The following is a 16,494-nucleotide window of genomic DNA, read 5'->3' on the forward strand; positions in this document are numbered from 1 at the left end:
GGTAAATCATGAATATTTTTATTGATCATGAATATACTTCATAGATTGGTGGTGTTTTTTTATTATTATTATTGTTGTTGAGTTTATTCTTCTGTTAGATACGTTGTGCTTTAGAAATCTCCAAAGCCTTGCTGGAGCTTCAGTTAGGGGAATGAATAAAATGAAAGAAAAAGTCACCAAAGCAGTTTTTGTAAGTTCAGGTTTTAAGCTTGGAGGACTGGATTTGTAATGATGCGTTTGATGTGTTTGAGTTTTGAAGTTTTTAAGAGCAAATAGGAGTTTTCTCTGATATGGGACACTTCTGAAAATACTTCCCAAAGCCATGGTAGGAACATAATTTTTGGAGTTCTAATCCTTCTTTTTTTTTTTTTTTCCTCTCTGTTCGAAGCTTTTAATGAACTCTCTGCAGTGTTTCAGGGATTGAGCCATGACAGATGACTTTTTGTTGTTGCCATCTATTATCATGCACATCAATTCTGTGGTGTTTTTAAAAAGCAGTTTCTGAGATGAGTAAGGAAAGTGGATAGACATGGACATGAACATGAAAAGTGGCACTTTCTTCAATTTGCTTTATGTAGTACGATGAGAATTTAAGCTTGAAGAAGGTAAAAATTGTACTACGTTACTTTCATAAAACTTAATTTTAAAGATGTTCATGCACCCTGCCAGGGTTACATCTGTCTCTGCACCAGGGCTTATGTAGTCATATTAGGAGGTTCCTGCTCAGGGAAAAAAGCACTGGTGTTACCGATTTTTGTTATTGGGTGTTCTGTCCGTTCAAGTTTTAGGTAGGAAGAAAAATAACTCTTCCTATATGTTTCTTAGTCTGCTTTTCTTTTGTCACTGAGACAGTTTTTTGGACATGGTAATATATACACTTACAGTGAAGAGTCTGATGTTCCAACAATACAAATCATAAGGAGTTGTTTATCATAACAGGACTAGCATTATGCCTTCTTATTCTTTTTACAGTTTTGTTCCTTGTGTGCATTACAGCAAACTTGGAGTACTAAATTGCTCCTAAAGGCAAAGCCACAGTTTTGTGCATCACTGTCCTGAACACTGTGGGGTGTTTCAGGGTGAGATGAAGTCCAGTATAGGTAATGTGATAAACTAACAGTGAATTAAGATGTTACATTTTAATGATAATCCCTAAATCAGTGGCAGTTTCTCACATGATGTACTGTGTTTAGATATAGGTACTCCATTTGAACGAAGTGTCTGGTACATATGGGGATAACTAAAAGGTGGACAATAAAAAAAAAAAAGATGAGAAATCTTATGTGATGTAAATCAGTGTTGTTTATTGTGGTGAAGACTCAAAGGAAGCCTGATTTCCTAGTGAAATCACTAGGAGAGAGATTGTGTTAAAGTACAATTTAACACGTATGATAGATTCCGATCAGTGTTTTTAAGGTTTAAATCTAATTAAATGTAGAAGCTCTAGAAGGAATAAACTGACTAAAATAGAAGTTTAAGAAGGGAGAGGCCCTTGTTGGAAAGTTTCTCGTTAGTTTCCTTCTACAGGGTTTCTTTTAACTTTTCTTTGTCATAGCTGGTGCAGGCCAAAATCAGAGAGAGCACTGCCTGATGTCGTACTTCATTTGATATGTGAGTTTGATTTGCTTTTAGAGTAACAGTAGATGAGGGAAGCTTATTCATCAGATGGTAACACGTAATGAGACAACTGTGAGATAGTCATGCCTTGTCAGCAAGTATGTAATTCTACAGCAGACCTAAAAATTATCTTTTTCTCTTGTAGAACTTGAAACAAATGCTCCCGTAGTTGCTGGTCAAAGGTAAGGAGATAGTTTATATAGATTCAGAATAGATACAGCTTTCATGCAAGGAAGTCCTTTTCTCTTTGCTTCAGTTGTGCAACTTAAAAAATTCTTCTCCGATGTCTTGTCACTTTCTTGGCCATACCCTTTCTTTCATGCTGAAGAATTGGGCTAGTTGTCTGTTTCAAAACATTGCTGAAATACAGAATGTAAGGTAACGTTTTCCCAAATCTGTCTTCATGATTTGAGCAGTATTTCCTCATATCCTTTCAGACCTGTGTGTTTCACATCTTGGAAGGGTCTTGATGGTTCTGGCATTTGATATTTTCTGAAAACAAATCTAAAGTGCAATTCCAAAAGCCTGCAGAATAGCTGTCGTGAATTTTTGTTTTCTGAAAGTAGGTCTTTCTAAAGTAGGTCTTTCTAGAGCTGTTTTTTTTTTCTTTTTTTTTTTCTTCTTATAATTTATATGTGCTTTAGTTATTGTTTTCTCCAGAGTTTCTTTGTGTTCGATTTTTGACACTTTGTTGAAACCTGGTAGGAAACCCTGGTAGAATCTTCATCTTGTCCTTTTCAAGACATTCACTAATTAAAAGAATAAATTTCAAACGGCTGTGTTCTGTTGAAAATACAGTTTTCAAGATCTATTTCTGTAATATCCTAAAACCACCAAGCTCTTACACTCACTCTAGGCAGCTATAATGACAGATCTTTGTAAGGTGTTTTGATAACTGCTGGCACAACTGGCCATGTTTTTGATGCTACCCTTATCAGACTGAAGTGATCCCATAAGTCAGGGTAAATGGTGTAATTTACTTCATTGGTCCATCAGGAAATAAGGCAGTGTCTTCTTTTGGAAGGGAGATAATGCAATTTACTTTCTCAGATCAGGAAAGACTCTGAATTGAATATGTAAATATATTTACCTTCAGATGGGTTGGGATCTTTCTGTAGTTGTATCGAAGATGAACTAAAATTCTGAGAAGTTTTTTTTAGGGTAGAATTTTTCTAAAAAGCTGAAGGTGAGACTCTTGGCAGATGAGGGGATTGTCCAAATGAACTGTCATTGACCGCATCAAATGATCCCAAGTATCTTTCTGTTTGGATTTTTCTGGATTGGTGTCTTTCTGAGCAAGACTGGAAAAGAAGGAAAGTTTTCAGGCAAACTAAAAATGTAGTGATGACTGATATTCACAGCAGTCAGCTTTAAGTTCCCAGGGTGAAATGGTAAACAATACAAACCTCAGAGGAAGCTTGCAGCATACAAAACACCAGAAGTATTTTTACTTGGGCCAACTTCAGTTCCTTCTATAAAATCAGAGTAGAGTTCTATTGGTCCCTGTGAAACAATTCAAACTTAAGGACACTCATTTTAACTCAACAATTATCCCTAATAACTGAACTTTAGCTGATGATGCCCATTTGCTTACTCAATCCTCCAGACCTCCTCTGAAGTAGGTGGCTGTTGTTTCTGCTGTCCAGGTTACTTACTGGAAGACCAGTTTGTCACCTGGTTGGTTCAGTTTATAGACTACCCATAGTACTGACTATTGGGGAAATTGATTTCAGTATTTGTTTTGTGTCTGAGACAATTCATGTGCTTCCATATTCTGCTTTATTCTATGTTCCCTTGCTTTTGAGAATGTGTGACTGTCTTTCCTTATTATTGACAAAGTGTGTTTTATTTCAGATAACTGTTGCTTAAAACTGCAAGTACTTGTAGTAGTTTCTTTTCTCTTAAAGTAGGACTTCCTCTGAAATACTGACACTGTAGTAGAACCTCTAATGCACAGGTCTGCTTTGTGTGTTTTCCCATCAGTTCTCTGATTAAGGCATCCTTTCATGAAATCTTGCAAGTTTCAGACAAAGGTCATAGAATGAGTTTTCCTTCTCCTTTTCGATTTTCAGTGGAATTATTTATTTGGTTAATTATCTTTGAATTCACAGGAGATTAGTTTAGCTTAATGTTCAGAAACTACTTAGCCATCAGAAATTGTCTGGCATAAATGCATTAAATAGAAAACCCCCAAACCTCAGGGTGAGTTTACAGGGCTAATAGTAACAAAATAAAAGAGGAGTTTAATTACAACATGTAGCACTCCATTTATTGTACTGGTGACAAGAAACCTTATTTCCACGCTACCTAAAACTATTTTTTTATAACATAAGTTCACTGTAAAGCTTGAAGAAAGTTTTAAGTAAACCATAAGCTTTTTATTGTGTGAAGAAATCATATAGATCAGTTAACTGAGTCTCTGTAGTGAAAACAAGAGCTGGCATACTTGCTTAAGCGTTCATAATTCCTCCTTATGTTCATCTGCAATTTCAATTCTGTATTCCCATATCATAGCAGTCTCTAATGTAACTTGTTTGCTTTTCCTAGACTTCAGTAATGGTGGCACCTGTGGAAAACAGAGCAGACAATTTATAATGCATCTAATTTCTTGGTCTTCTAATGTTGAAAATATTCTCTTTGAGGACTTCTCAATTCTGTATCCTCTGATAATTTTTAATAGAAATGGACTATACTCTGGCTTACTCAGGTCATTCTTCATCTGATAAAACTTCCGGTATCTCTAGCATTTCATGTCTTCAGTGCTAATAGTCCGGAACTGGTACCTGTGTCGGTCCATCCTTCAGCTTGTCTGAGTTGCATAGAAAAACATAATCCTTCTTACACTTCATCAGAAATATTTTGTCCCACTTTATTAGTAATGAGACAAAAGAGAATTGTGAAAAGTCTAAAACTCCAAGTAGAAGAAATTCAAGAACAGAGGATTCTGCCGCTTCACAGGAAACTGTAGAGAATGGACAGCGCAAGAGGTCCTCCAGACCAGCATCTGCATCCAGCACTGCAAAAGGTAAAATGCACAGCCATCATTTCTGTGGAGAGGGCAGGAAGTAAAATACTTCCCAGAATATAATCCTTTCAGTAACTGGGTCATAACTATGGTTTACAGTTTGTAAATGTTGTGTGCTTTTAACTCTAGTTTCAATGATTTTAGACACAGGTTGGGTTTAAAGTGTTTACCAAAATCTGTACTGGCAGTAAATCTTGTATGGATTTCCTATTGTTAAATTTGTGTTTTCTGCAGTACTAATCAACATAGTATTCAGCAAGCTTGCCTAGTTGAATTCTCTTGGCAGAAGTATGTTGTTAAAAGGACTGTACTCGGGTTTAAAAGCGTCTTTTTATTTTTTTCATCAAGTCTGAAAGACATGAGAAAAACGCTTAAGTCTTCCCAAATGCACGGTCAGCTTTTGCAAGCCAAATGCTCGTGCTCAGGCACACTCAGAATGCTGCCTGCGTGGCAGCCTGCGACCGTCGAGGAGTGCTGTGTGCTTGTGCACAGATCCTCAGCTGTTTTTTCCACAAACACATGAAATCCTGAAGTTCAAGATATTAACCCATGGCATTGGCAGTTGCTGACGTGCCTTATTTCTATACGGGTTACAATCTTTAACAAAGTATGCAGCATTTGTGTGATTGACAAGTTTATTACCAGAATGCATGGTCCGTGGTGCCATTTTGCATTTCTGAAGCTAACTGTGTCAGCTCCTTACGTTTAAGGGTCAGAAAAATTCTGATGGATGAAAGTTGTGCAAGAGGGTAGAGAGACCGTCAAGAGGAAACATTCGACCAATATTTTAAAGATAACATACAGAACTAAGAGGTATTAATATAAAATTATTATAAAAGTCAAGTTGAATTCAGCAACCATTTTCCATATTAAAGATGGTAAAGTTTGCTGGTAAGAGTATTTGCATTTATAAGAGTTTGAGAGATTTCCAGCTATACGTAATTGTCTAATGACTCTCAAAGATTATATGAAGAGCCCTATATGTTCTGCAGTTTTATGGCTGCTGAATTTAATTAAATTTTAGTGCTGCTTACTTCTTGTGGCAGGATTGTGCAGAATGCAGAAGAATCAGTCTGTATTGTAAAAATAAATTATATTTCATGATTGTGAAAAAGAGTTTGAAAAATGTGAAGCAAATGTAAAATGGATTCAGTGATACTTCCTGAGTTTGAGGCTATCTGAAACGTGTGACCTGCCCCACGTGCTGTAATGAATAAACCTAAAGATGACAACCAGTGGCATGTCAAATTCTGAAAATGTGGGAACGTAAAAGTATATTAAATTTAAACAATAGCAGAACTGACTTAGGGGTTTTGTACTGAATTACTCATTTACCTCTGTAACTAAAATAATTATTTTTAAAACGTGTATCTGAAACTGCTGTGGTGTCTAAGGGTTTTGCTTGAAAGCATAGGTTCAGTTTATCATGTAGTACCCTGGGCTTTGATTACCTTATCTCTGTGCAAGCAACTGCCTACTTCAAAGCTGTAGAGAAAATAAGCAAACGTGAACACTTTTGTGGAAGAGTTCAGCATGAAGGATTAGGGAGGTGTAGCGTGAGAAGCGTAAAGAGGTTTGCCACTTGTGCCTACTCTGTTCTTTGTGTTTATTAGTGAAACATAGCTTAAGAAAACGTATATTTTGTATGATCCTGGCCTCCTTCTAGATGTCTATGGTTACATGATCTATGTCCTGACAAACTTGCTAATTCGTGTTAAAGAGAATGCAGGGTTGGGAGAAAAAACCTTTTGAAATAGAGGCTGATTATAAAAATGGCATTTAGGAAAAACTTAGGTATAGCAGGGAGAGAAAATCAGATTTTGACCAGTTCATGTATGTATAACCCTTGGGAAGTATCAGGAGGGAAGGAACAGAAGGATAGTTGTAAAAGAAGAGGGCAAACAGAGAATCAGTCCTCATCATTACAGCCTGCGTCAGGGTGCAGGTTTGGGGCAGAAGCAGGTGAGGGATGACCGGTGGTGCTCACAAAGGAGCGGGGGCTTCAGGACTGCATGGCTGCACAGCCACTGAAGGCTGCTGAGTGCTGACCCGTTTATTCTGTCAAGCGCAGACTTTGGCAGCAGTGGGGATGACTACAGCTAATGCTGCTGGTGAGCAAGCTACTTAAAAGTAGTGTTACTGTTCGAAGGGAACTCCAGTGTCTGTAAGTCATGCCTGTTAAGATGTTTCACTTCTGAAAACTGGTACTGTACTGGTATTTTTACTCGTTAGAGTACCTTTCCAGCAAGGGCTGTTTCAGTGTTTACTGTAGCTTCGGGGTTGTTAAATTTTGAAAAGTTTATCTATTTATTTATTTTTAATGCAGCATTTAATAGCCATAGAGTTGTACCATTGCTTTTCTAATTTTAGAAGTTTTGGGATTTTTTTCCCTTTTGACTCTGAAATACACACAGCTCTACTAGCTATCAGAAAATATTGTGAAGAGCCAAAGATACATTGCCAACATTTAAAATCACATTTAAAAAAAAAATCTAAAGATGCATATACCCTTAGTCCTTACTCAATTCTCTTTTCTTTCTGTTTTGAAATGGAAACTTAGTGCCTTGGTAAGTGCACTGAAAATGTCATCTGGTTTCACTGTAGCTTCTGCAAGTGCTTCTAGTTGTTTTGCTGAAGTACTATATAATATTTTGTATCTTTCTGCATAAGCTGTTTTTTTGTGAATCATGTACAACGAAGACACTTGTTTACTAATGATCTGACTTTCCAAGGAGTCAAACAACTAGATTCTTTGTGGCAGACTCCAAAACATTTTTCTAAGTTTTCTAACAACACCATCTGCAAGTACTGTGCTTGGATATAATTTATGCAGTTTGTGTCCAAAGCTGCACAGGATGTTTCAGGGAGACTTACTTCCACGTTATGTCTGAGCAAGTTGTGGCATGTGGGGAACTAAAGTTAAAGAACAGTTTCAAATACAGAACGTCTGTTTTTAAGGCCATTACGTTATGACTTCATACTCACAGAACTCTGAAATTGCATCTGCGTGTTTGTAACAGAAGCTAGTGGGGACTTTGCGTTATTGTGTTGCTGCTGATGGCTGTGATCAGGATGAAGGGTCCCTTGGCGTTAAGTGTTGTGAAAAGTCAATTGCTGTTTCCACTCTGGTGTGATTTTAGGGACATAAAAGGGCAATCTGTGCAGCTCTCATGAATGGATTACCAACTTAGTATCCATGCTTTTTTTCTTCTCTTAATTTCAGAAACGAGTGCCAGTGCAATGCAGTCAAAAAGAAGAAAATCCAAGTAAATTACTGCATGGAAACATGAAACTTGTAAATGAGTGTGAATTTATCAATAGCAATTTTGAGCTGTGATTTTTCTTTTTTAAATAAAATTCTGTACAGTAAGTCATTTTAATATTATACTGTTCCCAATAAATGATTTTTTCTAAAAAACAGATAAATAGATATAAAAAATGGGTTCTTTTAAAACCCTCTGGATTTACAAAGTGAAGTCCAGGGTTAGCACATTAGGTTAACGTGTTTGTAAGAAATGGAAGGGGAGGGGAAGACAACTGTAAATTTATTTGTTTCCACTTTTCATAAACAAATTAGAATACAGGGTTGTCATTTTTAGGTATTAAAATAATGTATTGTGCTGTTGTTTAAGTACTGTATGTGAATAGCAGTAAGAGGGTTATAAAAAAACCCAATCTTGTTTGGAAGTGTAAATAATTTTATTATATAGTAGATCTGATGTATTTGTTGTAGAAATGGACCAGTGAAACAAAAATAAATTTAAGGGTTTGTACAATGTGGAATCCCTCATGCTCTAAATAAATGTTATTGTCCTATAATTTGGGTTGTATTATTATTAGCAGCAACAACAACAGCATCATTCCAAACAGGAAGATTGAACGGATTATTTAGAGCTCTAGGCCTGCAAGCTCCTTATATGGAGCTTTAGAAAGGAATTTGTTTAACCACAAATGAATTAACTAATGCAGCTGTTTTTGCAAAGCAACAAGAAAAAAATCAGACGCTACCCTCCAGCCCTCAGGATATGTGCAATTAATACATATTGAGGACACCCAGAAGACAGCTCTTCCCACAAATAATGCTTCTCAGCAGGAAACACGGCTGAGAAAAATACTGTATTAAATGGTTTGAAGACTTTCTGAAATGTGGTAGCCTGAAGCATGTTTATTTGGGTAGTTATACTGCCATCAGTGGTGACTTGTTTGTATGTGCTGCTACAGAAAGTAGGTCAGCCTTTTTGTTCCAGGGAGTTCTCATGGTGAGTAATTGAGAAGCAAGTCTTTCTAGCTTGCTTCTTGCCTTCTGCATAAATAGATATTTACACTTTTTTTCTTTTCTTAGAGATTTTTTTACATACTCATATTTAGGCAGCCTTTTAATATATATAAATTGTCAGGTGCTGCCTCTTACAATGGCAGAAATTGCCCATTTGTGCACAAGGTAATGGACACGAAGCAAAGCTAACTTTTCCCCTTCCTCCCTGTCAGACTTTGGATGCTCTGTGGCTGGCGTGTAGTAAAGTCAGACTTTGGTGTGGGCATGCTTCTGCCTTGGCTGTCCCTGAAACCCCAGCTGTCCCCCGGGTGCTTACACTTCTCATCCTTAGCAGGGGGTGGTCTGAAATTGGTTTCCAGAAAAAGTATCTACACCTGTAGGATTTCTTATATATCTTTATAATATTTATATATAGTATACATGCATTTCACACTCACATATGCAGTCAGTGGGAAGCCATTTGAGTTTCTGAAGTGCCCATTTTACTGCTTCCAGCCTCCACCATGTTTCTTAACCTTGCCTTCAGTTGGCCGGCTCACATAGTTGGTTTTATTCCACAGGTGAGCTTGTGCTAAGGACATGGCAGAATTACTGCAAGCCTGTCAGAAATCCTGGTGACTTTGCTGGAGGTGGAAAGGCCATGCCGTGGTGTTGCTGTCCCATGTCCTACCCCTGAGTCTGCCTGAAATGTCAGGGGTGAGGGTTAAGTGTGCGGCAGCCTGGGGTCTGCCTCATCCTGTGCCTGGCCTCGGTGCTGCTATTGCCTGTCAGGTCGGGGCAGGGGGGATGAGGAGCTGGACAAAGTCTGCGAAACTGAAGGGTTGTGTTCACAACCCGAGGTCCATGTTCTGTAGGCTGGGAAAGGGCGCGCAGAGCCCAAAGCTCTTGGCATTTGTGCTACACGTGCAGAACGTGAGATCCTGCATTCAAGCTTAGCTGCACTTGTGCTTAGTGCAGCACTGTAGTCTGGTCTGCCTGCAAGTTGGAAAGGCTTCTTTTAATATCCTTTTTTTTTTTTTTTTTTTTTTTTTTTTATCAGTATGCTCAGGAAGAGAGGGATGTGCTCAGGATTACAGAAAGCAGCATGCCGGGGGAAGCTGAGGGCGGGGTCACGATCTACAGAGACATGGGCAGGCCAAAGCAAGGGGCTGGCAGGAGCCTTGGGAAAGGGTGGATGTAAGATCCTGCACCTGGGAAGGAACCAGGGACCCCTTTTGCTGGTGCCTGGTCAGGGCATGCTTCAGTTTTTTATTGGTGTCCCTTTCCTGGACAACTTGTCAGTGGCTGGCTGGGGAGCAGCTCTGCAGGAGGAGCCCTGTCCCTGGGCAGCAAGGAGGCTTAAGCTGATGCTCTTAATGGAAGTGTAGCCACTGCCCCTTTCCTTGGCACTTGTTAGACCAGATGTGGGGTATTACCACCCAATTTCCACCCCCACATGCAAGAATATTATTGATAACCTGGAGGGGGCTGAGTAGCGGGCCAAGATGGCCAAGGTCTGGGAACACTGGACCAAAGAGGAGATTGAGAGTCGGTGGGGTCTCTGGGGATTTTCAAGAATTAAAGCCTTGTACAAGAGGGTCTGAATTTGGTGCCTAACCTGCTGTGAGCAGGAGGCTGGACTGAAGACCTCCTGATGTCTCTCCAGCCAGAACTGCTCTGCCTTGTTTCCTGCTGCTAACTTTGATTTTCCCAGAAGGAGGTTTATCAAAGCTCTCTTTTACCCGTGTTCCATCCCGGCTACCTAACCGAACAATTCCTTGCAGTGCTTCTCCCGGCAAAGGGGGTGGGAGCTGCAGGTGGCTGCTGGTCCGCAGCCCCCAGAGCATCCCTCAGCCTCGCTCTGCTGGGGTCCGGCACCCTGCCGAGCTGCTGGGTTGGGTGAGCACAGCCCCACCACACCACAGCCGCTGCAGGTTGCTCACAACTGTGTCCACGCATGGATCATAGAATCATAGAATATCCCAAGTTGGAAGGGACCCATAAGGATCATCGAGTCCAACTCCTGGCACCACACAGGTCTACCCAAAGTTTTAGTCCATGTGACTTAAGTGCAGTGTCCAAACGCTTCTTAAACTCTGGCAGGCTTGGTGCAGGGACTCCTTCCCTGGGGAGCTTGTTCCGGTGGGCGACCACCCTCTCCGTGAAGAACCTCTTCCTGATGTGTAGCCTAAACCTCCCCTGCCTCAGCTTGACACCATTCCCGCGGGTCCTATCACGGGTGACTAAAGAGAAGAGATCGGTGCCTGCCCCTCCGCTCCCCCTCGTGAGGAAGCTGTAGGCTGCGATGAGGTCTCCCCTCAGCCTCCTCTTCTCTAGGCTGAACAGGCCAAGTGACCTCAGCCGCTCCTCATACGTCTTCCCCTCTAGGCCTTTCACCATCTTCGTTGCCCTCCTCTGGACACTCTCCAACAGTTTTACATCCTTTTTGTACTGTGGTGCCCAGCGCTGCACACAGTACTCGAGGTGAGGCCGCACCAGCACAGAGCAGAGCGGGACAATCACTTCCCTCGACCGACTAGCAATGCTGTGCTTGATGCACCCCAGGATACGGTTGGCCCTCCTGGCTGCCAGGGCACACTGCTGGCTCATATTCAACTTGCTGTCAACCACAACCCCCAGATCCCTCTCTGCGGGGCTGCTCTCCAGCGTCTCGTCGCCCAGTCTGTACGTATAGCCAGGGTTGCCCCGTCCCAGGTGCAGGACCCGGCACCTGCTTTTGTTAAACCTCATGCGGTTGGTGATCGCCCAGCTCTCCAATCTGTCCAGATCTCTCTGCAAGGCCTTTCCACCCTCAGCCGAGTCTACAACTCCTCCAAGTTCGGTGTCGTCGGCAAATTTGCTCAAAACACCTTCTAGTCCTGCATCTGAATCGTTTATAAAGACACTGAAGAGGACTGGCCCTAACATGGAGCCTTGGGGGACCCCACTGGTGACCATCTGCCAGCCAGATGTGGCCTCATTTACCACAACCCTTTGAGCCCTGCCAGTCAGCCAATTGCTCACCCATCGGATGATGGATGGAGACCACAGCCTCTGGGCAACCTGCTCCTGTGGTCAACCACCTGCACGGTAAAAAAAGCTTTTTTTCATGTTTAAGTGAATTTTATTTTTTAATTTCCATTTGTGCTTCCCATCTTGTCACTGTGCTGAGAAGAGTCTGGTTCTATCTCCACTACTCCTCCCGTCGAGTATTTATACGTTGATGAGACCCCTCCGTAGCCTTCTCCAGGCTGAGCAAGCTCTCAGCCTCTCATCTGTCAAACACTCCACGCCCTTACTTGTCTTAGAGGAACGTCTCTGCCTCTCAGTTTTCGGGAGGGTGGCATAAGTACATGAGGCTGTTGTGTATTTTTGTTTGAAGGAACAGCTGATGCTGTAGGGATGGTTGGGCACCAACGCTGGCAAATGTTAGCTCAAAGAAGTGGTCTTGCAGGACCAGCTGATGCAGGACTCGCTTTTTTCCAGGCAGCTACCACCTGCTTTAGCCCTTGCACTCATCTACCAAGTTTTAGGGTTTGTTAATGAGGAAAAAAATGTTCTCAAATGACTCAGCCTGTACCATCCTCTCCCCTGTGCGTCCTTATCTCCAAGGGGGTTTTATTCTATTGACTTGTCTCCAATAGTTATGGTATTGACTTATAGAAGCTTATTTTGAAAGCAAAAACTTTCTGCATCTTGCAAACAGTTTGTAAACAAGTTTTCTTTCAGGCTTCAGAGCAATACACATAAAATAGACTTTAAATATATTTTTTTTATTTCTTGTGTTTTTTTCTTTATATTAGATTTTTTTTTCAGTCAAAAGACAGCATTACAATCTAACAACCAAAACCAGGTTACACACACACAGGCACACTACGCAACATATTCCAGGCAGTCATGTCCTTCAGTCTGTTGACACATGGCAAATGTTTAAACAATGTCCTACAAGAAGTAAACACCCTTTCTCTAGTAACCTTGCTTACATCGATTTAACATGTAACACACAAAAAAGGACGCATTTTGTTAGCTTTGAGTTTCGAACTAGTTTTCAGTTCTACAGCATAAGTGATGTAGAAAATGTGGGGCTTTTTTTCCCTTCTCAAAATCACATTGTCAAGGTTGTCCCACTGTTGTAAGGCATTCAACAGAGCCCGACCACCCTTGGGCAGGACACAGCCGTGTGTTCGTCTGCTGGAGCGTGTGGGGACCTGGCTTCCCTACAACGCGTGTACCCCGACCAGGCTGGCGCGGGCCCTGCCAGCCACAGGGCTGGGCAGGGAGCAGAGCCAGCAGACGTACTCCAGTGCATTTGAGGGAAGGCTTAAGGTGACCTTTTAGCCCAAATAGCACTTTCACTTCAGACAAGCCTTTGGAAGGAAAAGCTGGATGTTGAACATGCCGCCTGTCCTGGCGAAGCGCTGATGGCTGTTCAGCCACTGCTGCTCAGCCTCCGTGCACAAACCGGTGAGGAACTGGGCTGGGGGCTGAGCTTTTCAAAACTGCCTAAGAGATTTAGCAGCTGAAATGGTGGGCTTTTTAGGGCATTAATTCTGTTAGGCTTCTCTGAAAATCCCAGCATCTACTTTTAAAACAACATAGAAATGCAGAAATATTGAAAATGTAATTCCCAGTCATCTCTTGCATAGGACTTTTAACTATAGTTCACAAATTTATTCAAGTTCTGCAGTTGTTTAAAAAAAAAAGATGGCATACCATGAAAAAGGGTGAAAGGCACATATACAGTCATACAGCATGGAGATGTACAATGTGTGTAGATGAGCTTTACAAGCAGAATACCTAGTTGTAGGGTTGATACAGATAAATAAAATATTGCAATACTTAACTGCTCCATACGGATACATTTATGATACAAGATAAAAGACTATTACTATTTTACCATTACGCCTTGTGCTGTTCTCCCATCCCTAGATTTCCCAAAGCATAACTGTGATGAAACAGAGCTGAAGATGAGCTTTAGCAAGGTGGGCATAGCTGCTTCCAGCTTCCCTGACAAGGACAAGTGGGTGAACGTGAAAGAGCAGAGAAACACTGGGCCTGGAATTTGCTGTGCTGGTTTCCCTCTCCGTTTGCAAGGAATAAAATCTTCTTGCCCCCCCCAGAGGTGATAAATTACAAAGGTGGGGGAGGGGGGCAGCAGGAGTTCTGCCCTTAGCTGCCATGGAGCCGAAGCATCACATTGGTGTTGCTATGCTCCAAGTTCACGTGCTGTGGCTGGAAGGGGGTGCATGGCAAATCCCCCCAAAAGAGCATTTTGGTCACTCTGGGCACAGGGCTGGGAGAGCAGCACCCCTAGTGCAGCCCAGTGGGTGTTAACATGAAAGAGTGGAGTGGGTACCCTGCACATTGCCTCCCTGCGAGAAAGAATGAAAGGACTATCATCAAGGGACAACTTTGTTATTAAATGGAGCTGCTCGCCTTTTTCATCTTCATATTTTAAAGAAAGAGGAGTAGCTGTCATTAATGGCACAGATCTCTTCTCACAGGCGGAAAAGCTGTTTGCTGGTGCGCGGACAAATGGCACGAGGCTCCAGGCCACGGAAGACGCCGTGCACAAGCTGAGTCCGACCACCAGGGCCGGGGTGCTGGGCGACTGGGAGCAATTCTGCTGCACCAGTCAGGCGACCCGTCACAGCCACCGCGGTCACATTGAGGGCACAAGGACTGAGCCCTTGAAGACACCAGGGAATTATTCGTGATTCTGAACAGTACTGAACAGATCTGAGAGGAGTGGGTGGAGGAGGAAAGCTTTCCCCAGAACACAAGCTCTGGGTCGATCAGCCCCAGCTAAGGCCCTTGGGTGTCCCAGATGGCTCTGGGTGCAGGTCTCTGGGGGCAGCAGAGAGGGAAGAGGAGGCCTGGGGGGGCTCCAGGTGATGAGGTCTAGGAGGCGGCATCTCCCTCCCACTGCCAGTAGCTGCTTCTGAGTGCTAAAATTAAGGTACATCTGTACTGTCCGTGGAAACAGTGGCAGGGTTGCATTCTCCAGGTGAGTGATGAGAGGCGCACAGCGGCCCCGGCCACACAAGGGTGCTGGCCTCTTGCTGTAAATCCGGGTGTCTGGGGGAGGCTCAGGTGCCGCCATCGTCCCCAAGCTGCCTGGGGTGCAGCAGGTGGAAGGCTGAGCACCACATTCTTCAGCCGCCTCCACTGGGGTCTCCTGCCACTTCTTACTGTATTCACTTTCTAGCTGTTAAATAGTTTAATCTTTGGGACTTGTTTTTCAATAACTCAATAATTCAATAATTTTTCAAAACCTAATTTCCACTTTATGCATGGCACCGGAATTGATGTTTAGCCTCCATGGGAGCAATTGCAAAGCTGTGTGATTGGAGTGTGAAATCTCATTGGAGTATTTTTTTCTTCATTTTTTTTTTTTGCTCTGATGACAGGACATCTGTGACTCTTCCTGCCCAGTGGGGCTGAATGGAGGTGATATCGGTGAGATGTAAAGGTAAAAATTATGTATTCATTAGAAATGTGCCTAGAGGTAAAGTGAATATTCCCATGGTGGTGATCTTTGGGATGAGCTAAGTGTTTAACATTTTCCATTACAGAAAAGAAAAGCTGGCTCTCATGGAAAGAATTGTTTTCTTCCCAGACCGAGCTTTCGCAACAGTTTTTTGAAAAGCATATTTGTGGGCGCGCGCTTCAGCACGCCAGGTGACCGGGGCCTTCTGCCCCGCCACCTCACAGCCTTCCAGTGCTGGCGAGAGCCAAAATTCAGTAGCGGGACTTTGTCACAGCTGCCGGTGAGGCACCCTGCTTGTGTGATGCCAGAGCTGCTGGGCTGCCAGCGCAGGGTCGGGAAGCTGGGCTGCCCCAGCACTGCCGGGGGGGCACACGGGTTCGGATGCATCCTGCTGCAACCCGACTTTCATATCAAGCAGTGGCACTTCTCCAGGGGACTGCCCCTGCTCTTCTGGCATTTCTGGCAGCCTTGCCACTTGCTTCCAGGGTGAAACAAGAAATGCAGTCCTGCCCGTCCCCTGCACCAGCATTCCTCTGTCTGCCCCGCTGCCTCACCCACTCCAGCTGCCTCATCCCAGTGACCAGTGGGAGCCAGGCAAGCTGGGATCGATTCAGAAAGCACAGTGCTGCTTGACTTCCAAATCCCGGGGGGCTCTTACACACTGCTTAAAGTCACACCTGGTTACTTACAGCCAAAACTCCTAAGGAGGGACTAGCTACATCCTAGCAGTACAATTTGAATTGTGGGGACATGCACAAGGGAATTGGGGATGATGCTCAGGGATGCTTGCACCACGAGGAAGTGGCTGCAGCTCCTCCGCCTGGGCCGCTCAGTCTTCAGTGGGTGGCAGCTGGCCGAATCCCCCTCCCTCCACCGGGGCCACGGCACGCATCCTCACAGCTTCAACATGCTCTGTCGGGACCACGCAGATGAGTAACCAACGGCCTCACAGGCAGAAACAAACCCCACATCTGAACAGAGGAGTCCAGAAAAAACACACTTTTAAAGACCCCAGCCAATTTGTTTGTCCCTGAGTCCACGCTGTAGTTTCCTCCTACACAAGTAACAAACAAAAAGAAACCAAGAGCTCGTCCTTGCCGCGTAAGC

The 16,494-nt window shown here is 43.0% G+C and overlaps 1 protein-coding gene across 7 annotated transcripts in view; it reads left to right on the top strand.

The window, feature by feature from the left end:
- Window positions 1-8,454, top strand: part of NCOA6 (nuclear receptor coactivator 6) — a 47,309-nt gene extending 38,855 nt beyond the window's left edge. For 4 of the 7 annotated variants that reach the window (XM_040575586.1, XM_040575584.1, XM_040575585.1 and 1 more), the window contains 3 exons: window positions 1,763-1,799; window positions 4,494-4,642; window positions 7,866-8,454. In XM_040575586.1, coding sequence (XP_040431520.1) covers window positions 1,763-1,799; window positions 4,494-4,642; window positions 7,866-7,912 — 233 coding nt within the window. In that variant the 3' untranslated portion in view covers window positions 7,913-8,454. Of the gene's footprint in view, window positions 1-1,762; window positions 1,800-4,164 lie in introns of all 7 variants that reach the window. The other 3 variants (XM_040575588.1, XM_040575587.1, XR_005824779.1) reach the window with 2 other exon arrangements.
- The last annotated feature ends 8,040 nt before the right edge of the window (window positions 8,455-16,494 follow it).

This window comes from Cygnus olor, chromosome 16, assembly GCF_009769625.2.
Source record: "Cygnus olor isolate bCygOlo1 chromosome 16, bCygOlo1.pri.v2, whole genome shotgun sequence".
NCBI classification, from domain to species: Eukaryota; Metazoa; Chordata; class Aves; order Anseriformes; family Anatidae; genus Cygnus; species Cygnus olor.